General features: G+C 40.9%; 1 protein-coding gene across 10 annotated transcripts in view; it reads left to right on the top strand.

The window, feature by feature from the left end:
• Positions 1-24,562, top strand: part of FRMD4B (FERM domain containing 4B) — a 377,327-nt gene that overhangs the window by 292,088 nt on the left and 60,677 nt on the right. For all 10 annotated transcript variants that reach the window (XM_021069209.1, XM_013981881.2, XM_021069205.1 and 7 more), the window contains 2 exons: positions 8,246-8,302; positions 9,071-9,093. In XM_021069209.1, coding sequence (XP_020924868.1) covers positions 8,246-8,302; positions 9,071-9,093 — 80 coding nt within the window. The remainder of the gene's footprint in view (positions 1-8,245; positions 8,303-9,070; positions 9,094-24,562) is intronic.

Genomic DNA, 24,562 nt, shown 5'->3' with positions numbered 1-24,562 from the left:
TTCTCACACAGGTTAAGTGAACAAAGGGCCATTTCACACACAGGCAGTAGCAAATAATAGGCAATTGCAAGGGAAATACTCAAATTGGTTAGTAATCATAGAATTAAACAAATTGCAACAATTTTGCAGCATTATTTTATATCTTTTTTTTTTTTTAGGGCCACACATGCAGCATATGGATGTTCCCAGGGTAGGGGTCAAATCGGAGCTGTAGCCTACACGACAGCCACAGCAACACCAGATCCAAGCTGCGTCTGCAACCTACACCACAGGTCATGGCAATGCTGGATCCTTAACCCACTGATCGAGGCCAGGGATTGAACCTGCATCCTCATGAACACTAGTCAGGTTCATTACTGCTGAGCCTCAGAGGGAACTCCTAAGTCTTTCTAATTAGCAAAATTAATTTTATTGATTTGATCTGGTTTATAAAAATACGTTTCCCCAAGATGAAAAAATTCATAAGTGTATTTGATATCTTGACCTGGTTAATGTTATATGAGTAGACATGTGTCACATTCATCAAGCTGCACACTAAAAGGTGTGCATTTTACTGTATATACTGCAATTAAAAGGGGGAGAATACTAAAATATTTTAACTGATACAATCAGAGTTACCTGTAAGTGAGAAAATGAAGGTGGAAATAATTAGATGCCTCTAAGTTTAAGGTTACTATAAAACATTGAGCATGGTGAGTATAAAGCATTTAGCCCACAGATTTGAAATTCAGCTTCTCTTAAGAGCCAAAGCACAGAGGGAGTTATGATTGCTTATGTAATGCACAGTGGTCATTAAGGTAAAAACAAAGCAGCTGCTCAAAGGAACACAGTCACCACTGATCCTAAAAATCAGAAACACCCCCAGGGGTCCTTGTAAAGGGATGTCACATGATGTAATAAACTATGTCCTTAACTAGAGTTATTGAAGTTGTGAGTTTCTGAGGCCTGTCTTGTTTTGTTTCTCGACATAAGCTAGGAAAGTGATGCCAGAAAACAGTTTCAAAAAAGCAGTTTTACCTGGAACAAACCTTATGGCTCAGTTTTGTGGGTTTCTGATGATTCTAGCTTAATCCAAGAGTAAATTTAGAGTATATAGAGAAGTGATTCTCAATTGGGTTTCCAAAAGGAATCCTGCAGAAATGTCTGGAGACATTTTTTTGGTTGTCACAGCTTGTGGGGAGACTGCTACTGAATTCTAGTGAGCAGAGGCCAGGGATGCTGTTTAACATCCTACAATGAATAGGACAGCCCCCCTACAATAAGAAATTATGTAACTCAGGGAGTTCCCTTGTGGCACAGCAGAAACGGAATCTGACTGGGAACCGTGAGGTTGCGGGTTCAATCCCTGGCCTTGATCAGTGGGTTAAGGATCCGGCGTTGCCGTGAGCTGTGGTGTAGGTTGCAGACGCAACTTGGATCCTGCATTGCTGTGGCTCTAGCGTAGGCTGGTGGCTACAGCTCCACTTACACCCCTAGCCTGGCTGCGGGTACAGCCCTAAAAAGACAAAAAGGAGAAATTACATAACTCAAAATATAAGTTGTACTGAGGTTGTAAAGTCCTGATCTGGAAGGATGAACAGACAGTATTCATTGTGACATCCTCTGTAAACATTGCCTCTCACAACTAGCTTGGATGAAAAAGGAGAAAGTACTGGTTTATTTATACGTGAGGAGAAGGAAGTGCAGGTGTGGTAATTATGGCCTGGCCTTCTAGGGGCATGGTAACCCCTAGAAAATAGGAAATAGCCCAGGGAAATATCTTTCTATGGCCTAGCAAGAACTGCCTTGTTAGATGGTGGGTGTTAAGTGTTGATGTGGCCACCACTGCAGCCTAATTGTGTTAAAATTAGTTGGCTTAGTGGTTAATGCAGGTGGGAACATCTAAGCAGCATCCAAGGCATCTTTCTTGGACAGTTTTTGAATTTTAATCAGACTCTTTGAAGTCTGGCCCAGTCAGCAGTGGATACAGTTGACTACCAATCTTAAGAAATCCCTTTCAGAGTTCCCTTGTGGCTTAGCAGGTTAAGGACCTGGCATTGTCACTGCTGTGGCTCAGGTCTCTGCTGTGGCATTGGTTTGATCCCTGACCCTGGAACTTCTGCATGATGGTGGCACAGCCAAAAAAAAAAAAAAAAAAAAAAAAGAAGGAGGGGGAAGGAGAAAGAGAAGAAGCAGAAGCAGCCCTTTTCCATCTGTGGTCATTGAATCTCTCTGGTTCATATCTCTTCATTGTCGTTCATGAAGAAAGAGAGCTTTCTTCCCTTAGTTCTAATTTGGAAGTCCCCGGGAAGGTCTTTAAACCTTCTTTCATCACTTGCCCACAGAAGGATGATTCTCTTCCCATTAGATCCAGTAAGGAAAGAAGCAATGTTCTCCAAGGGAGTTGAGCTTTGAGGCAGTGAAGACAAATAGATAGCCAGCACTTCAGGAAAATACATCAATTTTTAAACAACCTTTTTTATTTTGAAATGATTTCAAACTTGCCAAAGAGTTGCAAGAGTAACACACAAAAATGCCAGTGTGTCTATCAAACTAAATTTACCAGTGTTGACATTTTGTCACATTTGTACTCTTGCTCTCTATCTCCCCCACCTCCAAATGTGTGTAATTTTTTTTTAACCATTTGAGAGTAAATTACATTGTTTACCCCCCAAGCATTTCATGGTATATTTCTTAGAATCAAGGATATCTCTTATATAACCATATAATGATCACATTCAGGACATTTAACGTTGAACCTGTACTGTTGGCTATTACGCAATCCAATTGTACCTGTAGTGCTTTTATAATGTTTCCTCTTGATCCAGGATAACATACTGCACTTAGTTGTTAGGACTCTTTATTTAGTCTCCTGTGCTTTCAAACTGTTCCTCAGCCCTTCTTTGGCATTCATCACATTGGCATTTTTTAAGAGTTTGGGCCAGATGTTTGTCTGAGGGTTCCTCATGATTAGATCTAGTGATGTGTTTTTGGCAGGAATACTACCCAGCGGTGTGCTGGAGCCAGTTAGTACCAGCTATGAGAGCCAGTTCTCATATCTCTTTCCAACTCCATGTTCTGTGATGTCCTATCAATAGCTTGAAATCAGCCATGGTGGGAATATTTACACCATGGAAATCAAACGATGCTACGAATCATGGCCTGTAACTACCCCCCTTTCTGGTGGTGAATCATTGACATTTTCCAGCACAGCAATGTACATAGGTGAAGTTAAATCCTTCTCAGTGCATATCTTAGGAGGCACATATAGTGCTGGTCTTCCCAATCACTGGTTATCTCTCACCCTTGGTTAAAATGGTACCTGTCAGGTTTCCCCATTGAAGAGTTGCCATTTTCCCCTTTGTAATTAAATACTCTGTGGAGAGACCTTTTGTGACTACGTGACTATTCTGTCCTGTTTCTCATCTTTCACCCAGTAGTTTTTATTTATTGAAGATTTTTGCCTGAATCAGTTAGTACTATGATTGCTACAAATGGTAACTTTTTTTGTTGTTGTTGTTGTTGTTGTTGTTGTTGCTATTTCTTGGGCCGCTCCCGCGGCATATGGAGGTTCCCAGGCTAGGGGTTGAATCGGAGCTGTAGCCACCGGCCTACGCCAGAGCCACAGCAACGCGGGATCCGAGCCGCATCTGCAACCTACACCACAGCTCACGGCAACGCCGGATCGTTAACCCACTGAGCAAGGGCAGGGACCGAACCCGCAACCTCATGGTTCCTAGTCGGATTCGTTAACCACTGCGCCACGACGGGAACTCCCAAATGGTAACTTTTAAAATCACTTTCATTTCTTCTGTGTTTGGTGGTATTTTACAAGTTCCTATAGATGATTAGTAGTAGACCTAAAAACAAACTGAGATTCCTCATTTTGTCAAGTAGTTCTCAGTCCTAAATATTTGTGACCAAGTTATTATTAATGTTCTGTGCCGTACTACAGAATAAGTTTCCTTGGAGTACTACTTCCATACAAAAACTGCAGAACAGGTCTTCAGAGATAGTTTTCCCATTCTACTATGAGTATGTATGTTTGATAGTGACCTACTGTCTCACCAATGGCAGAGGTGGCCTTTGAAGTCATTTTTCTGGACTTAGATGATTCGTCTTTACCAAAAGCATGCCTTTCTTTAGAAGATTCCTAGTGAGATTTGCACTGAAGTCATCGTGAGTTAACTAGGACATGGTAAAGTAGGAAGAGTCCAGAGTCCACATCTACTACAGGCTTGAGTATCACTCTTCACTATCCTGGTCCTCAGTGCCATCATCTGTACAATCCTGGGACTCATATTTTCACTAAATTCCCTTTCAAGTTCTAAAGTTTTCTTTTGAATAAAGTTTTCTGTTCTACATGGGGATCAAAACCTAGAGTTCACCTCATCGGCATGATATCTTGGTCAACTGGGCCAACAAGCCAAGGACAAAAATAAGATGTCCAATGTGGAGCCTAACCCAGTGACCTAGCAATTGAATCCATAATCCAGTTAAATGAGTTCTGAGGGGGTAGCACCAGAACCTGATGGTGTTTCATATTACCCCTGTGTATTCTGCCACATCATCTGATTCACTTCTCTGCTTCTCCTTGTTTATCCTTGACAGTCATGGAAACCCTCTGAAGGATCCCATTACCTCTGTCTTTGAGGTGCTCCCTTTCTCAGGTGTTAGCTTGCTCAGTACCTATAAGGTTACCTCTGTTGCCATGGTTGTAAGTAAAAGAAATGTTCTACCCTAGAGCAGACTGCAGTTTCTAAAGAACTTTTACCATCCAGGCATGAAATTCTAGAGTTCTGTTTAAGTCTTAATTAAATTTCAACATATGAAATCACTGGGAACCAGGCAAAAGAGTATTATTCTTGGTTAATCCATTGTCTGGTGAACTCCACACACAAGTAACCTTGACAATCAGTCATAGGACATAATATATGTTGCCTTGGATTTTCAGAATAGTAGTTAACTGAAAGGTAGAGGTGGGGGCCTCTGAGATGTATAAAAGAATGTGGGGCTTTGCCAAACCATGCATTTTCCTCTCTTCCTGCAACGAGATTTTCAAAGGCTTTATCCCTCCATCCCACCATCACCTTCTTAACACTAGAATTGTGCTGGGGCCACGTGTGTAGGTGAGTTTCAGATTTGCCTCCCCACTCCTCTGGAGCTGTCTGAGCCTGGTACTTTTAATGCTTCAGCTCCCTATTTCAGCATTTTCAATATTTAATGACCCTTCTAAGGTAGGGAATTATTTGGCAGCTTCCTTAAGAGTATCTGTTTGACGTCTTTTTATCTATCGAACTTCCATTTACTAGATTGAAAAGCCGGTGTCTAAAATATTGTTTGAATGACTCATCTAAGGTTCTGATAAGGCAGAGGGGTCACAGGGTGTCAGAGGAGTTGACAGTAAATTTTCAATATATTTTTATTTACCTTTAGTTTTGTTTTTTTTTAATTATTCAAACTAAGCTACTTTTTCTCTTCTCCCTGCTTTTAAGACAAATTTGACTTTAACTTTGAGTTCAGGTCTAATTCCAAGCTCCAAGATGTTTTTGCGTCCCTTCTCCAAGCCCCCTCCCTCTGCGTGAGTTTCTTTTTCTCTGAAGGTAAGGAATTTAGCGTTTCTAAAATTTGATCTTGATCAACATTCACTCACCTGTAGACTAACTGTTTGATCATCTTTCACCAGATTAGAAAACCACTGTCTCTTGCCTGAAAGACAGAAGGCAATTGATTTCTGCAATTAACCTGGCTTCTCTTTGATTTTATAATCTGTTTCTAGAGATTATAGACGAGCTTTGAATTCCAAAGCTCAGGGCCTGTCAGCTTTTGAAGCAAAAAACTTTGAAGCAGATCTCCTGCTTTAGGTTTCAGGAGGGATGAAATTAATTTGTTTTCATTTTGTAATATAAGGGAAACACAGATAATTATCACTGCTGACATTATAATGTCTTGGGTTTGGGGTTTATTTTGTTTTATGGCTTCTAAAAGAATGATTGTTATTAGTTTGTTTTTCTGAGATGTCCAGGCACATCACTTGGAAACTTGAGAGACAAGCATAAAGTTTCCAGAAATTCTCACTGAGCTAACTGCTTCTGTAAGCCTGCCTAGTGTGCATTTACTTTATTTTTTTTAATTTTTATTGAAATATAATTGATTTGCATTGTTGTGTTAGTTTCAGGTATACAACAAAGTGATTCAGTTATACATATATATATTTATTCTTTTTTTTACACTTTCTTCCATTATACGTTATTATAAGATATTGAGTATTGTTCCCTGTGCAACTATTGCTTTGTCTTGGCAATGTGCATTTACTTTTTTTTTTCCTTGTCTTTTGTCTCTTTAGGGCCACACCTGCAGCATGTGGGGGTTCCCAGGCTAGGGGTCCAATCAGAGCTGCAGCTGTTGGCCTATGCCACAGTCACAGCACCGCCAGATCTGAGCCACATCTGAGCCACATCTGCGACCTACACCACAGCTCACAGCAATGCCAGATCCCCGACCCACTGAGTAAGGCCAGGGATTGAACCCGCGTCCTCATGGATACTGGTCGAGTTTGTTAACCACTGAGCCACGACGGGAACTGCAACGTGCATTTACTTTTAAAACTAAATTACTCACCACTGATGCATCTGGTGTAATGAGAAAACTTTGCAGCTCAATTCAACAAGTAGAAAGGAGAAAGAAAAAGTGCAGGGCAATTTCCAGACCCATGTTCTTAAATACTATGTACTACTAATTGTACAGTATTTATGCAGTGAGGGGGTTATATGGAACTTTTTTTTTAATCATTTTTCTTTGGGGGGGGTCTTTACTTTTTTTTTTTTTTTTAAGAACTGCACCTGAGGCATATGGAAGCTCCCAGGCTAGGAGTGGGATAGAGGTATAACTACTGGCCTACACTACAGCCACAGCAACACCAGATTCAAGCCATGTCTGCAACCTACACCACAGCTCGCAGCATTGCCTGGATTCTTAACCCACTGAGTGAAGCCAGGGGTCAAACCCATGTCCTCCTGGATACTAGTCAGTTTGTTACCACTGATCCATGTCAGGAACTGCCTTAAAAAAAAAAAAATCTCTTTTCATTTTTGTTTTTTTGTTCGTTTTTTTTCTTTCTTTTTTGGCCGCCCCTGTGGCATATGGAAGTTCCCAGGCCAGGGATTGAACATGAGCCAGAGCTGTGACCTATGCCACAGCAGTGGCAATTCTTAACCCACTGCGCTGGCCAGGAATTGAATCCACATCCTCACAGAGACAAGCAGGATCATTAACCCACTGTGCCCCACCGGGAACTCCCAGAATCGTGTTTTAGCATATGTTAATGCTTAAAAACTACCATCTCACCAAAAATTTTAAAAAAAGATCCTGCTCAACGTTGTAATTTATCACATAATGCAATAATAGTATTGATATACCTCATCACATTTTACAAAATAAATGAAGATGCATGTGAGTGTTATTGATAGAAGCAGTACCCCCCTACACATACACTTATGCCTACCTACCAGGCAACTGAAGAAGTATTCCTGTTAGTTACAGCCTAAAACTCCTATTTTTCTTTGAGATCATGCAAGATGAAGAAATAAAATAATGGAAAAATGATAAATTAGAGTTTATCAAACTCTAGTATGAATCAACAGAATCTTAGTCTCCTAAGCATTTGCTGCAACTGGTTCTTAAGGCATTGTATTTTCTCTATAATGGTACAAATATTAATTTAATCATGTGTCATTGACAGAAGAATGAACTTATGTTTTTTATAATATTTGCACTGTGTGCAGATAATAACTGTGCTATGACACAGAGGGGGAAAACATTATCCCAGAAAAATACTGACCAAACTAATCTAAGAAAATTAGAACTCAAAAATGAACTTGTAGTGATAAAAGTTATTCATTTAGAAGCTGACTGAATTTTCAGTTTTAAAGTCATGCATGTTCCTTCCAGAACACTGCTCACCAAGCACAATTTCCCACAGCTAATTAAAGCGCTCTTGCTGGCTCTCTCTCTCTCTCTCTCTCTCTCTCTCTCTCTCTCTCTCTCTCTCTCTCACACACACACACACACACACACACACACACAGGCTTCCCCCTAACTCTGGATGCGTCTCTCCATGCCCCCCTCCCTTTTGCCTACAATGGTATGATCTGCATTTGATCGTAAACTGGAGGTGCCAAGCTGTGACAGCTTCCCCATATCCACAGCCATTTGCTACAACCTAGAGGAGCCTGTGTTCAGTGATGCTTTCCTTTTCCACCCACAGGGGCAAATTGAAGTAGACAGCGAAACTATCTTCAGGTTAGCGGCGCTTGTTTTACAGGTAAGAATTGACAAACTGCCTCTGTTTGTTGGTTTTGTGAACTGCCTGCAACTCTGAAACTTTTGCACTGATCAGTGGCTGCTGGCTCTTTCAAGCCCTCTGTTTGTTTGCCAGTGTGAATTACTATTTTCTGTTTTAGTATAGTTCACATGAGCAAGAGTGTTTTATTGTTTGTCTCAGATAAATTGAAATTTAGGTATTGCTGAGGGAGAAGAGTTAGGACCATGTTGAGGGCAGAGAGAGCTTGGGGTTCCTTGAATTTGGGAGGCAGCAGTTGTTACAACAGCTGTAATTTGCATTTAAATTTAGTAACTTTTCTGTACTTTTTCTTGAGGTTGAGTACAAGAACCCTTTAATTCTTAAAGGCACAAGTAGCTGAAAACCAGTGTGTTTCATGCTAGTTTAAAGAAAAAAGAAAGAAAACAAATAACATGTTGATTTACCTGTGTCATGGCTTAAAAGGTCTGTATCCAGACTAAAGTTTGCTGCTCTGATAGACAAGCATGTGTCATGTGATCTTTGAAACATAAAAGGATAAATAATCATCTGTGCTTTTTCCAGAGAGATTTGTCACTTCTGTTAGGAACAAGAAAGAGTTAAGGGGCACTAGCTACTTCTTAAACGCCACGTTCTGCTCCACAGTCCTAGGGAAAGGGTTCCTTGTGAAAAAAATAGGCATTTTCAGAGGTAAAAGGGTCAGGAGTAAAATTCATTAAGCTTAGTTAATATCAGTACAAATTGATCTTCTATCTTTGTTTTTCATTTCAGGAAGCCAAAGGGGATTATATCAGGTAATGGTTCCTTTTCTGATATTACTATGCAGAATAACCCTGGCTGAATCCTTTAATGCTGTTTTAAATAACAATGGATGCTAAATCAAAAGAAAGTAGATCCCCCAACTAGAGGCTGAGGTCTTTCCTCTTCAAATAGAGACCTATTCTTTTTGTGAATGAATCCGGGGAGGAAGCTTTCTTATAATTTTTCAAGCCCGAGTGACAGCAAATTGTACTCCGAAGCCCTCCAAAGTTCTATTTTTGGTCATCTGTTAGCAAGATGAAGAAATCTATAAAAAGCTTTGGTAGCCTGTGCCGATTTTTTAAACTTATAATAATCCTGTGTTTGAAGAGTTACACCATAAGTGCAAAAAGATTTATTCCATCAGCTGCTTAGTTAAGGGATTAATAGGGGCTTTCTTTTTGCAGCTGCCCTGAAGGGGCCTCACCCTTCATACACTTGACCTAACAGTTGTATTGTTGCCACCGAGACACTTACTGGTTCTAACTGCCTAACTGGCCAAATCTTCAGACAGTGTTTGTATTTGAATCCAACCTCTATCTGCCCCATTCTGGTCTTTGAATGCAATAGTTGCAGTTGGAGTAGTAAAAAGGGTTAAAGGTAGATCATCAGGAGTTCCAATTAGAAACAGCTCACAGGCCAAGGACCTATTGAAAGGCTCCCCTCTACTGTGTTAATGTTCCACTCCGGGTAAACTTTACCTGTAGATTATTTACAGATACTCCTTCCCAGCCAAGTGTTTGAATAGTGTGCTCCTTAACAGACTGATAACCAAATAATACCTTCCAAGCTCCTAGTACTTTCCACATCTGCCCATTGAGTTTGCGGAGAGTGAGTGGGGCGTCCACTCAGTACGCCATGATCTGCGCACCATTCTCTCCTGTTAGCTCTATTTTGTGATTTATTATTATTATTTTTAATTGTTTTGGCTAGAAAATATGCTTTGAAGGAAACATAAAAATCCATGAACACCAAACTTTTTTTTTTTTTATTAAAAGACAATGTCAGGGCATAAAAGGAGGACAAATTAGTCTCTAGATCGTTAACATCAAGAGTGGGTGTGTTCTCCACTGTTGTCTTTCCTGGAGGAGCTATATTTCCTAGGAAGATGAGATATGCGAGGAATGCTGTCTCTTGGAGGGGGTGAGTCTGAAGTTGATTTATAAATGAGGGCTTCAGAGCCAAAAGCTCACACTCTGCTGTGTGGACCGCTAACCCTTCCTCCCCCACTTTCTCCCAGTCACGCATGTGATGGACAGCCTCTGAGCCTCATTTCCTCATCAGGAGAATGGCACCTCCTTCCTAGGTCTTATGTGAGATTAAATATATATAAAAACACTGCCCAGAGCAGTATATGGCATGTAGCAAGATCTCTATATATCCTTTGGCTATAATTCTTAATTATTATAGTATCATTACTGCCCTCCTCATTTTCACCATCCTGTTCCATCTCTTGGCAACCTCTGAAGAGACTCTGGGGACTTAGGTGGGTGTGAAGAAGCTGTAATCATGCATCAGGGGAAACAGTCGAAGAGAAAGGTTGATTCCACAAACCTTCCTGAGGGAAGATCACTTGCCTGTGGAGGAAGAAGTCTTAGAAAGAACAGTCCTTGGGTAGTTCAGACCTTTAGCCCTCAGACTTCAAGTTTGGGGAGTTAGTCTGGTCAAGCCCAAACCAATCTTTTTCCATAACTTCAGTTTACTCCTGGTGGTCTCCTGAGGGATTATTAGGCTAAAGAAATGGAGAACACTCTTTTGAAATTGTCTGAACCACGCTGAGTAGTAGGAGGAGCTTGTGACTGGGAATCAAGAAAATAGCAACATGACCCTGAATGAGCCGTCTGTCCTTTATCATCTTTGGTTTCCTCCTCTGGAAATTGGGATTAGGGAAAATGCAACTTGGCAGGGTAGTTTTGAGGCTATGAATCGTATTCAAGGACTTTGTAAATTATAATTAGTTTGACAGGCATTAGTTGTTGCTGGTCAGGGTGAAAGAAAGAATAGGAAATGTGAACTTTTGTCATTGCGTGTATACTGAAGTAGAATTTTGGTTCATTTTTACCACCCCTTCCCTATCAGATCTCCTCCTCCTCTGAATGGAGAGAGTATATGTTTCCACCAAAGTTCTGTTATAAAACCAATTTAAGAAAATCAGGGAGTTCCTGTCGGGGCGCAGTGGTTAACGAATCCGACTAGGAACCATGAGGTTGCGGGTTCAGTCCCTGCCCTTGCTCAGTGGGTTAACGATCCAGCGTTGCCGTGAGCTGTGGTGTAGGTTGCAGATGCGGCTCGGATCCCGCGTTGCTGTGGCTCTGGCGTAGGCCAGTGGCTACAGCTCTGATTCGACCCCTAGCCTGGGAACCTCCAAATGCTGCAGGAGCGGCCCAAGAAATGGCAAAAAGACAAAAAAAAAAAAAAAAAAAAAGAAAGAAAGAAAATCAGGCCAAAAAATATATATAGAATATATATATATAATGTGACAATGTTGAGTAGCGGTTAGAGAAAAGACACTGAATACAGATAGCCTCACTCAAATCCCAGGTTTGCCACTTATTATCTTTGTAATCTTGAACAAGTTATTTAAATTTACCAAGCCTCAGTTTCCTCATCTGTAAAATACACACCCCATATAACTGCCATGAGCAATAAATGAATTAATAATAATATTAATGAACTTAAAGTGGTTCTTGCAAACACTACTTTCATATTCCATCAAATTGATGGTCATGACTTACTGCTCCCTTGTTTTAAATATGAATTGTTTCCTATCTTTTTACTAATATGAGTAATGCTGTGATGAACATCTCTGTGTAGTTGGGATTGGGATTATCTGTAATAATTTTCTTTTCTTTCTTTTTTTTTTTTTTTTAAGGGCTGCACCCATGGCATATGTAAGTTCCCGGGCCAGGGGTCTAATCAGAGCTGCCACTGCTGGCCACAGCCACAGTCACAAGCAACACCAGATCTGAGCCACATCTGTGACCTACACCGAAGCAACAGCCAATCCTTAACCCACTCAGCAGGGCAGATTGAACCCGAGTCCTCATGGATACTAGTTGGGTTTGTTACCACTAAGCCACGACAGGAACGCCTGTGATTATTTTCTTAGCATGTTTCTCAGGTGGGAAACAAGCAAAGGGAAATTCCTCAGAGGAGGCAAAAGTATGGGAGTTCCCACTGTGGTGCAATGGGTTAAGAATCCAACTGGGGTGGCTCCAGTAGGTTTGATCCCTGGCCTGGAGCAGTGGGTTAAAGGATCTGATGTTGCTGCAGCTGTGGCCTGGGACATAGCTGCAGCTTGAATTCAATCCCTGACCCCAGGAACTTCTAAACTTCTAATTTTGTGGCCCCTCATCAAAATTATTTTTAAAAAGAAGGCAAAGAATGAGGCACTGAAATGGAATTTATGGGGTTTTTTTCCTCAATGAATTTTATTACATTTATAGTTGTACAGTGATCATCACAACCCAATTTTATAGCATTTCCACCCCAAACTCCCAGCCCTTCTCCCCACCCCCCAGCCTGTCTCCTTTGGAAACCATAAGTTTTTTGAAGTCTGTGAGTCAGTATCTCTTCTGCAAAGAAGTTCATCATGTCCTTTTTTTAGATTCCACACATAAGTGATAGCATATGACGTTGGTGTCTCACTGACAAACTTCACTTAGCATGGTAATTTCTAGGTCCATCCATGCTGCTGCAAATGCCATTATTTCTTTCCTTTTAATGGCCGAGTAATATTCCATTGTGTATATGTATGACATTTTCTTTATCCACTCATCTGTTGATGGACATTTAGGTTGTTTCCATGTCTTAGCTATTGTATATAGTGCTGCAGTGAATACTGGAGTACATATATCTTTTTGAGTCATGGTTTTCTCTGGAGAATTTACTCATTCTTGATCCTGCTAAATTAAACTTATGCAAAAATCACAGCTTTATCCAATAACATTGAATGCCTAAAATAGGTCAGCACCCAGTCTAGGCAATGAGCATGCAGAAGTACACAGGAAAGGGCCTTCCTTCCAGAAAATTTGGCTTTATCTCAAGGGCTACCTCAGTGACAATTGTGAATTCCACTTCTTTTTTGGTTTATATGTTGGCTCTTGGCTTTGAGAACTTCACTGAGTTTACTCACTGAGGTATAAACATGGACCCCAAAAGATCCCCAAATGCCACCCTTCTAAGCCAGGGCAGTGTGGTCTTTTCAGTTAAACAGTGTTTGGACAGCTTTTCAATTAAGAAATGGTTGACCACCTTGAATTCTTAAGTTTGCTCTGGTCCACCCACTCCTAGTGAATATCTCCTTTCTCAAATCGAGCATTTCCAAAGCTGAAATCACCAGCATCCAGCCCCAGACCAGCTCCTCCCCCACTGTCTCATCTTGAATAACCACCATTCTCTCTTGAATCATCTGTAAGGATTTTCCTCTTTCCTTCACACCCTCTTTCTGCAGGAGTCAGACAGATCCCTTTTCCTCTGTTTATCAGAACCCTGGCTTTCTCAGCCCTCAGTCTCCTCCTCTTAACCTGACTATAAAAAGTGTGTGTGTGGAGAGGGGCAGTTGGGGAGGTGTATTGTTTGTTTGACTGCTTTCTACAACATTATTTTAAAAGTCCATGCCTGGAGTTCCCGTCGTGGTGCAGTGGTTAACGAATCCGACTGAGAACCATGAGGTTGCGGGTTCAGTCCCTGCCCTTGCTCAGTGGGTTAAGGATCTAGCGTTGCTGTGAGCTGTGGTGTAGGTTGCAGAAGCGGCTCGGATCCAATGTTGCTGTGGCTCTGGCGTAGGCCAGTGGCTACAGCTCTGATTCGACCCCTAGCCTGGGAACCTCCATGTGCTGCAGGAGCGGCCCAAGAAATAGCAAAAAGACAAAAAAAAAAAAAAAGGTCCATGCCTGATTTCATTCAGTTCCCACCACAGTTGTTATCATTGCCATTTAACAAATTAATAGATAGGAAATTTAGGCCCAAGGACACTATGTCACCATAGTCAGTGAGTTCCTAGATCTTTTCTGATCACACACTACCACTTGCATATAACCCTGTTATATTCCTAAGACATAAATGTGATCATTAATTGTTGATTTCCAGAAATCTCTTGCAGTTTCTCATTGCCCAGACACTCATCTTCCAAAACCTTAATCTGGTATTTAATGCTCTGCATAATCTGCATGATACATTTTAACCTCCCTTACTCTACTGCTCATACTCCTTACTATCTGTTTATGCCGTTCTTCTCTTTCTCCTTATATCCTGTACTGCTTTGCCTTATGGCTTTGCTCAAACTCTTCTCCTAGAATGCCTTTAAAAACAACAGTCCTCCCTTACTTGTTTTGTTTCCTTCCCTGTTTCCTTAAGAGTATTTTAAGTTAACATTATCATAACCAGTAGGAAACCTTGCTCACTGAAAGTTAATTAAACCAGTGGTGTGGGGACTTCCATTTTCTTTAAATAGTTGACAGTCTGAATTTCTAAGTCAGCCTTAAGCTGCAAAGATAACAAGCTACTCGGGTAACACAACACAGACAAACAGAGAATTCCTGAAAGCTGACACGACAAGGAGGCAAGGTTTTATCACTCAGCCAGCCACAAATGAGTTTGTAAAAGCAAAGCATTTTCTTTTTCTTTCTTCTCCTCCTCCTTCTTCTTCCTCCCCCTCCCCCTTTTCTTCTCCTTCTACTTCTTCTTTTTTTTAAAATCCTAAAAGGTGAAAGTTTCCAAGAAACTATGTTACTAGGGCACTTCTGCTTATAAGAAAAAGTGAGTGAACTACAATTTACAACTCAGTGCTGGGTCAGAATGAGAGTATATTGTCACTCAACTTCAAATAGAAAGGAATAATTCACAATTTACAGCTGTGCTACAAAATGCAGCTGTTCATGGGAAAGGAACTTCTCTGGATGCCTTGAGAGAAGTTAATGAAGGGAGGGGAAAAAAAATCAAAGACTTGAAAGAACGTCTCCTCCTACTTCTTACACTTCTAGAGCACTTAAAACTTTAAAATGTCACTCCATTTCCAGGACCTTTAACATCAGTTACAATAATAAAAATAGCAACTCCCGTAGGCTAGGTGCTGTGCAGGGTATGAATTTCCTGCAAAAATAAGGAGGCAAGAGTGAAGACAGGCACTTTGGAATTTAACCACTTGGGTTCACATCCACTACCATGTACTTGCTGTGTAACTGTGATCAGATAACTTCTCTGGAATCCAGTTTCTTTGTCTCTATTACTTGGCGTCACTATTGTTATTATTGTTCTATGTTTAATCTTTCCACCAATCCCATGACTATAGGCACTACCGGTACCCCCATTTTACAGAGAGGGAAACTGAGCTTTGGGGACAGTGATAAGGCATGTGGCTTAGAGAGTGACAGAATTAGAACTCCACGCCTCATGCTCCAGACCCCTGTCAGGAGTCTCCCTTCTTATGCTCTTACACAACCTTGTAAGAACCACTACCTGCCTTGCTGGCAGAGTAAAGAAGGCTGACTTGACAGACATTTAATGTTTCTGTGTTTCTGTCAGATTTTAGGCCAGGGCTTTAATGAATCAGCAAAATACTTTTGTGAAAAACCTGTTGAAAAACAGCATTTTACTCTCCTGGTGTAATGACTCTATTTTAAGGATTGACTTAAAGGTAGAGAGAGGTTCTTTTGGAAATCAGTTCAGCACATTAATATTTTATTTATTTTTAATGATTTGTAAATAGTTCTAAGTGTTGGCTATTTTACGTGTTTTACAAAAGCTAACTCATTCATCATCTCAGCCAAAAGGTTGGTGGAATATTATTACAAGTGAGATTAAGAAACTTGGTGTGAATTATATTTATACTGCCATCTTATGGTTTAACATTTCCCCGTGGCTTGCAGATGTTAAGACTTGAACAAACAACAACAAATAAGGAGCCATGGACAAAAGTGTGAAAAATATATGGTTAAAAGCTAAACCAAGTTCAAGTTCTTTTTGGTAAATTTTAAATCTGCTTGTGTGTGTGGTGAATCTCCCAGAAGAAGGCACATAAGCAGTATTTCCCACACTTATTTGTCCCTGATGTGTGAGCCTCTTGTAAGACCAGTGTTCTGTGGACTTCACTTTGTGAGGTGTGGGTTTATTTATTTGCTGAAAGCTCAGTATTAAAATGCCTTTAATAGATAAGCAGTTTTGGCAAGCCTTTTCTTTGTACTCCCTGCCAGATTCTTGCTCCCCTTGATTTTAATTCCAATAACTCTTAGAAAGAGTAAACATTCATCAAGTTCTGAACTTGCTTTTTCTGAAGAGCCCTAATCTGGAAAGAATCATCTGTCCCAAACAGTGGGTGCTTTTGTATCTGTTCTGTGCATAGAATGTTAGGGCTGCCCGATATTACACATTGGAAGCCACGGTTCATAGCTGATGAACTAAGTGGTGGTATACCCATGGCAATTCAGGTGACAGGACCAGACCTGGGCTCCCTGAGCATCTCAGATTTACCATTTAGACTTAGACTTGTACAAGGGGGCCTCCATGGTTCCTTGCTGTCCCTGATAGAAGGCAGTGAGGACAACAGGCAGGGGACTCTACCATGGTAAGTGGTGTTATCAGTGGAGTGGGCCTGAGTCTAATATTAGTCACTTGAGGAGATAGCTTAAGAGTGGGAAGGCAGGAAACGAGCACTTGATCAGCAGTGCCCTCGGAATACCCTGCCTTTTTCTCACTGCTCAACCTTATTCATTCTTGTAGGTTTAACACCTAATACCTACAGTGTGCAAGGCACTGGACCCAGCAAGGGCTGTGATGGAAGAAGGCTGTTCCAGTTTTTCTTTTATTACTGAGCCACAGTCATTCTGCATCATTTGTAAGAGATACTGGGGAAAGGCCTGGGCCTGCTTCTGTCAAACAGGCAGGCAAGTGTGACCTTGAGCCATATTCAAGCCATCTGAACCTAAGGGCTCTTCCTTAAGAGGTTCTTTGTGAGCGATGAATGAAATAGAGCACCTTGCAGGCTGCCTACACCAGAATGGAGACAGTACTTTTGAGTTTGCTTCCACTAAGTCCTGTCTAGTAGAATGAGATGTCCTAGTAGAGTGAGATGTGGGTTTTTTATTTTAATTGGTTTCTTTTTTAAGGCTGCACCTGCAGCATATGGAAGTTCCCAGACTAGGGGTCAGGTCAGAGCTGCAGCTGAGGCCTGTGCTACAGCCACAGCAACATTGGATCCAAGCCGCTTCTGTGACCCATGCTGCAGCTAACAGCAATGTGGGATCCTTAACCCACTGGATGAGGCCAGGGATTGAACCTGCATCCTTATGGACACTATATTGGGTTCTTAACCTGCTGAGTCATGATAGGAACTCCTAGTGAGATGTGTTTTTGTGGTTGTTGTTGTTATTTTTTACCATCTTAGCTATTTTAAAGTGTTATTTTTTTTTATTCATTTATTTATTTATTTTTGGCTGCATCCATGGCATGCAGAAGTTCCCTAGCCAGGGAATGAACCTGAACCCCAGCAGTGACAATGCCAAGTCTTTAACCACTAGGCCACCAGGGAATTCCACCCTCTTAGTCTTTTTTTTTTTGCCTTTTAGGGCCGCACTCATGGCATATGGAGGTTCCCAGGCTAGGGGTTGAATTGGAGCTACAGCTGCCGGCCACAGCCACAACCACAGCTACGTTGAATCTGAGCCACATCTGCAGCCTACACCACAGCTCATGGCAACGCCAGATCCTTAACCCACTGAGCAAGGCCAGGGATCAAACCTGTGTCCTCATGGATGCTAGTCAGATTCATTAGCATCTTAGGAATTCCCAGTCTTGGCCCTTTTTAAGTGTACAGTTCAGTGGCATTAAGTACCTTCACATTGTTGTGCAACCATCACCACTTCCATTTCTAGGATTTTTCATTTTAAAAACTTAAAAATCTGTGCCTATTAAATAACACCTCTCCCCTCCACCCCAGCCTCTAATAATCAGCATTTTACTTTCCATCACGATGAATTTGCCTGTTTTGGGTGGCTTGTTTAAGTGAAATCATACATTATGTCTTTTTGTGACTAGCTTCTTGCACTTAGCATACTGTCCTCAAGGTTCATCTGTGTTGTACCATGTGTCAGAATTTCCTGTATTTTAAGGCTGCATAATATTGCCTTGTACGTATCCATCCCTTTTGTTCATCCATTAATCCATGGATAGATACTTGGGTTACTTCCACTTTTTGGCTCTTAAGAATAATGCTGACATGAACACAAACAGCAAATAGCTCTTTGAGACACTGATTTCATTTATTTTGGGAAGAGAGATGCATTTTTAAAAACCCCTTGTTTCCAGGGGTTTTTATTCCACCATTCATTGGAGTGGGGCTGAGGTGAAGGCACAGGAATGTAGGATGGCTATCAGATCCTTGTTCTAAATCATCAGATCTTATCTATCAAAATTAGTACTTAAGGCACCTAGTACTTATATTAAAAATATTGTAGATGGATATTTATTGAGGTGGAAAAATGATTACAATATAGCGAGTGGGGGGGAAGCATGTATATTATTCATTTTTATTTTAAAAAATCATGTATACCAATATGTTCAAGCACGTGATACATATATAAAAACTGATCGTAGAGATCCCTCTGTGACATAGAAGATTAAGAATCCGAGTGCAGCAGTGGATTGCTGTGGATCACTGGGTCGCTATGGAATTGTGGGTTTGATCCCCAGCCAGAGGCAGTGGGTTAAAGGATCCGGCATTGCCACAGCTTCAGCGTAGTTTGCAGCTGCAGCTCAGATTAAGTCCCTGGCCTGGGAACTTCTATATGCCTCAGTGTGGCCTTAAGAAAAAAAAAATATATATATGTGTGTGTGTGTGTGTGCATATATATACACACACACACATATACACACACACACAAATACACACACAGTAAGGTATTATAGTTCATTGCACACTGCCTGGTTTATGGTAAGGGCAGAAAAAATTAAGCCGTTATACTATTGTCATGAGTAGCAGTTGTCTTAAGATGGTGGGGATAGAAATGTTCACAGTTTTCCTTCTTCTTTGCATGTCAGTGTGTTTTCATATATTGATAATGAAAATATAGTGCTTTTGTCAGAATTTTTGTTTTTATAAAATAAAATTTTTATTTTATTTTGTGGTGATTTTCTGAGGTAAAGTTGATTTATAGTGTTGTGTTTGTTTTAGGTGTATAGCAAAGTAATTTAGTTATACATATACATATATTTTTTTCCACATTCTTTTCCCTTGTGCAAGATATTGAATATAGTTCTCTGTGGTATAAGTAGGTTCTTGTTTTTTAATCTCTTTCGTATACAGTAGTGCATATATGTTAATCTCAAACTCCTAATTTATCTCTTTACCCCTCTTTCCCTTTAATGTTATTTTGTATTGTTAAAAAACTGAGCTGGGAGTTCTCGTCATGAAACAGTGGTAATGAACCCAACTAGTATCCATGAGGACGTGGGTTCGATCCCTGGCCCTGCTCAGTGGGTTAAGGATCCAGCTTTGCTGTGAGCTGTGCTGTAGGTCACAGACGTGGCTGGGATCCCATGTTGCTGTGGTTGTGGTGTAGGTTGGCAGCCACAGCTCTGACTTGTCCTCTAGCCTGGGAACTTCCATATGCCGCGGGTGCAGCCCTAAAAATAAATTAAAAAATTAAAAACCTCAAAGCTTAGCACAGTGACTAACAGATCTCCTTCACTACATCCTTTTTCAAAAATGAGTCTAGGATTCATGGAACACTACCCACTTAGCCTAACGGAAACTTCCCAAACCAGGGCTTAACGCTTTTCCCTGCTACCCCAGAGCAGCAAGCTTGTCATTCCTGTAGCACGCAGGAGGCCCTATCCAGAACCTGTTGGCCCCCAGGGGCCTGTGTGCCTTTGTGAACAGACTCATTCAGTTCTGGGCGCAGGCGCCTGAGGCTGGGCAGGCAGAAAGGAAGCAATTAAGACAGTGGAAACCTACCAGGGAGAAAGCTGTTGACAGCAGACTCCACGGGTGTGTGACCTGGGCAGTCACACACGACCCCCTACTCAGAAGCATCCCGAACTTGGTTTGATGCTCTTCTGTCACCCTCCTGAAATTTTTAAAGATTTTTTAAAAAGACACTTCACGTTTTGATTTTTCACTGGGCCTTGCAAATTACGTCTCTTGGTTCTGGCTGTTGAAAACTGTAAGGCATTGAGAAGGCCTGGATGTTGAATGGATTATTAAAGAAGAGGTCCTCTTGTAGGTGTCTAAACAGGCATGCCTTTGAAAAGGTGAAACCACACAAAATTCTACAGACTGGCCTTCTTGCACATATGTCCAGGAACCCCTTAGTCCCTTCTAGTTCCAGTTTGCATGATCTCTCAGATCGGAGGCACAAGGGGTGGCATAAGCTAGACTTCATAGGGCCATTGTGAAAATCAAGAAAGAAAATGCTGTGAAGGGATTAGAACAGTGCCTGGCACCTGGAAAATTCATTTCTTAAAGCTTCTTAAATATTTAGTTGATAACCTTGTATCAACTCTGTAAGCTAAGTACTGTTATTATCATCCTCACTTTATAGATGAGGATACTGAGGCCCAGAGAAGTTGAGTAACTTGCCTAAGTCACACAGCTGGTTAAAATGCAGAGCTGGGATTTGAATCCAAGCCATCTGATGGCAGAGGCCATGCTTTTCTTAATCCACCATTATGCACCCAGCTTTCATCATCATCTAGTAGGTGCCAGGTACTTGTGTGTGCTTTTTATCACTTTATCCTCAAATTGTAACTGTTGAGATCCTCGTTCTGCCAATGTGAAGACAGATCTGGCAATCACAGTCACAAATCTGTCCACATATGGTGGTACTTGGATTTGAACCCTCATCCTCTGAATCTCCACTCAGCCTTAGCCCTTGATGATTTCTCAAAAGTAAATCCAAGAGATGTTTGACAGGATCTACTGCTCTGGGATGATAATGCAAATGTAGTTAGACTTCGTGAAATTCTCAGACCCGCAGGCCAGATGATTCTTCTTAGCTCATTTTTGGCAGCAATGTCATGTCATCGATGCTTGCTCAGACATTCGAGTCTCATTGGGTTCCAATCCCACCTCACCTCAGAGGAGCTGTGTGGGTTTCTTCAAGTCTCATCACCTCTTTCAGTCTCAGTTTTTCCATTTGTAAAATGGGGGTGGTGCTCTCACTTGTGGAAAAGGATTACTGTGTGGATTATGTAAAGTAACCCACCATGTATTTTAGCTTATTGCCAAATATTCCAAACTACTAAGCTATTAGGCTCTTTAACTTTTAAGAAAGAAAAGTTTGCCTGTGTTGGAATAGAGGAAAGAACCTCTGTTTGTTTGGATAGTTTTTAGCAGTTCGCAGAGCTCATTTTCAGACTGTTATCTTATTGGGACTTTAAAATGATTCGGTGAGCACAGAGTAATCTATTCAATATTGTGTGTAATGACCTATATGGGAAAAGAATCTGAAAAAGAACGGATATATGTGTCTGTATAACTGATTGACTTTGCTCTACACATGATACTAACACAACTTTTCTTTTTTTTTTTTTTTTTTTTTTTTTGTCTTTTTGCCATTTCTTGGGCCGCTCCCGTGGCATATGGAGGTTCCCAGGCTAGAGGTCGAATCAGAACTGTAGCCACCGGCCTACACCAGAGCCACAGCAACGCGGGATCCAAGCCGCATCTGCGACCTACACCACAGCTCACGGCAACGCCAGATCCTTAACCCACTGAGCAAGGGCAGGGATCGAACCCGCAACCTCATGGTTCCTAGTCAGATTCGTTAACCACTGCGCCACGACAGGAACTCCAACACAACTTTCTAAGTCAACTATACTCCAATAAAATTTTTTTAGATCACAAATAAATAAATAAATAAATAAATAAAGATCTTGTGAGGAAAGAGGTTGCATCTCTATTAAAACTTAAGGCCTTGATCCAAGAGTTAGGAAAAAATCAGACTAGGAATCAAGGCCTTTACATTTCATTGCTGAAGTATTTTGCATCTCACAGCTTAGATATTTGGTGACTGTAAACAAAAACAGAAAACCCCAAGTTCCTTCTTAATGTGTCTTAATTCATTCAGCTACTGATGAATCCTTTGCAGAAAGTAACTCTTGACCTATGGGAGTCCTCAGCTTCCTTCACCAAGAGTGAACCAGACCTTCCCACCCATCACTACTTCTTGGTACCAAAGTGAAACTCAGCCTTATTGGGCTTTTCAGATAATGGCCAGTTAAGATATTTGCATGTTTGGTATTCCGTGTACATAGAAAGCAGCATGACATCAACCTCTCCTCCTCAAATGCAAACCATCCAAAGTCTGTCTGCACTAAGGCATGGCATTTTGGGGGATGATAGTCTGCATTACCTCATTGATACACATTTCATTGCCTTTGGGTTTGGTTCAAGAAAGATCAAGCGATGCCATAATACATATGCAGTCTTATCTGTGTTCAAATGGCTGATGTGATTAATCCAGTTTTTATGCCAACAGGAAGGACACATTGAGTCACACATGCTTTGAGCTTTGAGGCTTTGAGTTGACCATCGATAATTTTCCCTTGTCTAATAGGAAGTTTTTCAGGAGGGGAACAGATGTCTTTGACTTTATATTCTTTTGTAGGAAAACGCTGTCTGCATTGATTAATTTTCATGTGCCCTTTTTTTCTAACTCTATATTTGTATGAGAGAGGATTTTTTTAAAGATACATACATATCTGTATCTTTATTTTATTTTTTATTACTTAATGAATTTTATTACATTTATAGGTGTACAAGAATCATAACAACTAAATTTTACTGCATTTCTATCCTAAACCCTCAGTGCATCCCCCCACCCGCCACAGCATATGGAAATTCCCCAACCAGGAATTGATCCTGAGCTGCAGCTTTGACCTATGCAACAGCTGTGGCAACACCAGACCCTTAACCCACTGCACCACAGCAGGAACTATGACATTTTTTTTTAATTGTGGCAAAATACATGTAACATAAAATTCATCATCTTAACCATTTTTAAGTGTCCATCTTAGTAGGATTAAATACACTTACATTGCTGTGTAGCCCATCTCCAGAACTGTTCATCTTACAAAACGGAAGCTCTTGGCCCATTAAACAACTCCCCATTATCCTGTCCCCTCAACTCCTGGCACCCACCATTCTACTCTATGTCTATATGAATTTGCAAAATGTTCATAGTTTAAATATTTTCAGATCTCCATGTTAACCTAAATCTCAGCTCAAGCCCGTTCTTAGGGATTGTATTACTTTCAAAGATTTGAAATTTCAAAGTAGACAGGATCAGAGTCCTTGGCAAGCTGGCCAATGTTTAGAAAAATCTCTCATCACATTTTCATTATTATTAGAAATTCTTTAGACCTAAAAAAAAGTCATTCGACCATTGATCGCTATCAAGCATGAAGATGGACAGAGTAATTTGTCCTTTGTTACAAGTTAGGCCACAGACAAAAATTTAATGTCAAAGGAATTCTGAGAGGATGCTGTGGTTCCCAAAGCATAAGCAGATTTCTCGTGTCTTCGGTAGAATGCTGAGATAAGGAGAGTCCGGCTCAAATTCCATGGATTGGTTGTGATGTGGGATGAGCAAGTTTCAAGGCTGAAACTTACTGTGGGTTCTGTTGAACCAAACCTAAAGCCTCTTTCAGCTTGGGACTTGGCTAGTTGTGTCCAAGCTTTTTTTCCCATGTGGTTTATTACCAACCCTAATGGTTGCCAGATCCAGCAAATAAAATAAACATGAGTAAGTTTTTTTAGTATAAGTGTGTTCTAAATGTTTAATCTGGCAACTCTCACCTATCACCCCATGCAGTGGTAATAATTCACACCCAGCCTAGTCTGAATAAAGTGGTCAAATTTTTAGTTTCCTTTGCTTTGATCAGAAAGGAAAGAACATATTTATTGAATGTAGGCAGGTGCCTTCATAGCATCTTCCCAAGAACCCTGTAAAATAAGTCACTACCCCTATCTTTATACTGAGGAAACAGAGGCTCACAAAGTTTAGTTTACCTAAGACCACCAATGTCCTACAAACCTGGTGTCCTGGGACTGAATCCCTTTCTAAGTCCTAACCTTATTACTGCACATCGCAAGTTGTTGGTGGGCTGGTCTGTTGATTTGTTGCTAAGTATGTGAAATCTTTGCAGTAGCCTGTGGTTGCCCATGTACCAGCTCTGGTGGGAGAGCAAGTGACCTCTGTCAACCTCAGTTTCCTCCTCTGTAAGTTTGAAATAGCATCTAGGTTCACAATAAGGATGAAGTGAGTTCCTTTTCTTTATATTTTGTGTAAGTAAAATGCTGAGCTCTTATCTGCCACACACCACATGCCCAGGACAGCCTCTTTTAAAGTCACCAGGGTTTTTTATTCCCTGTAAAGGAGCTGAGAAGTTGAGAGAGCTGGAAACCCGAGGCAGCCTAAAAAGGTATGCTTACATCTGTAACCCAGTGAGGGAGTCTCATTTGGTTAA

Source organism: Sus scrofa, chromosome 13 (assembly GCF_000003025.6).
Source record: "Sus scrofa isolate TJ Tabasco breed Duroc chromosome 13, Sscrofa11.1, whole genome shotgun sequence".
Lineage (NCBI taxonomy): Eukaryota > Metazoa > Chordata > Mammalia > Artiodactyla > Suidae > Sus > Sus scrofa.
The sequence above is the reverse complement of the archived record's forward strand: the minus strand, read 5'-3'. Positions and strand labels throughout refer to the sequence as shown.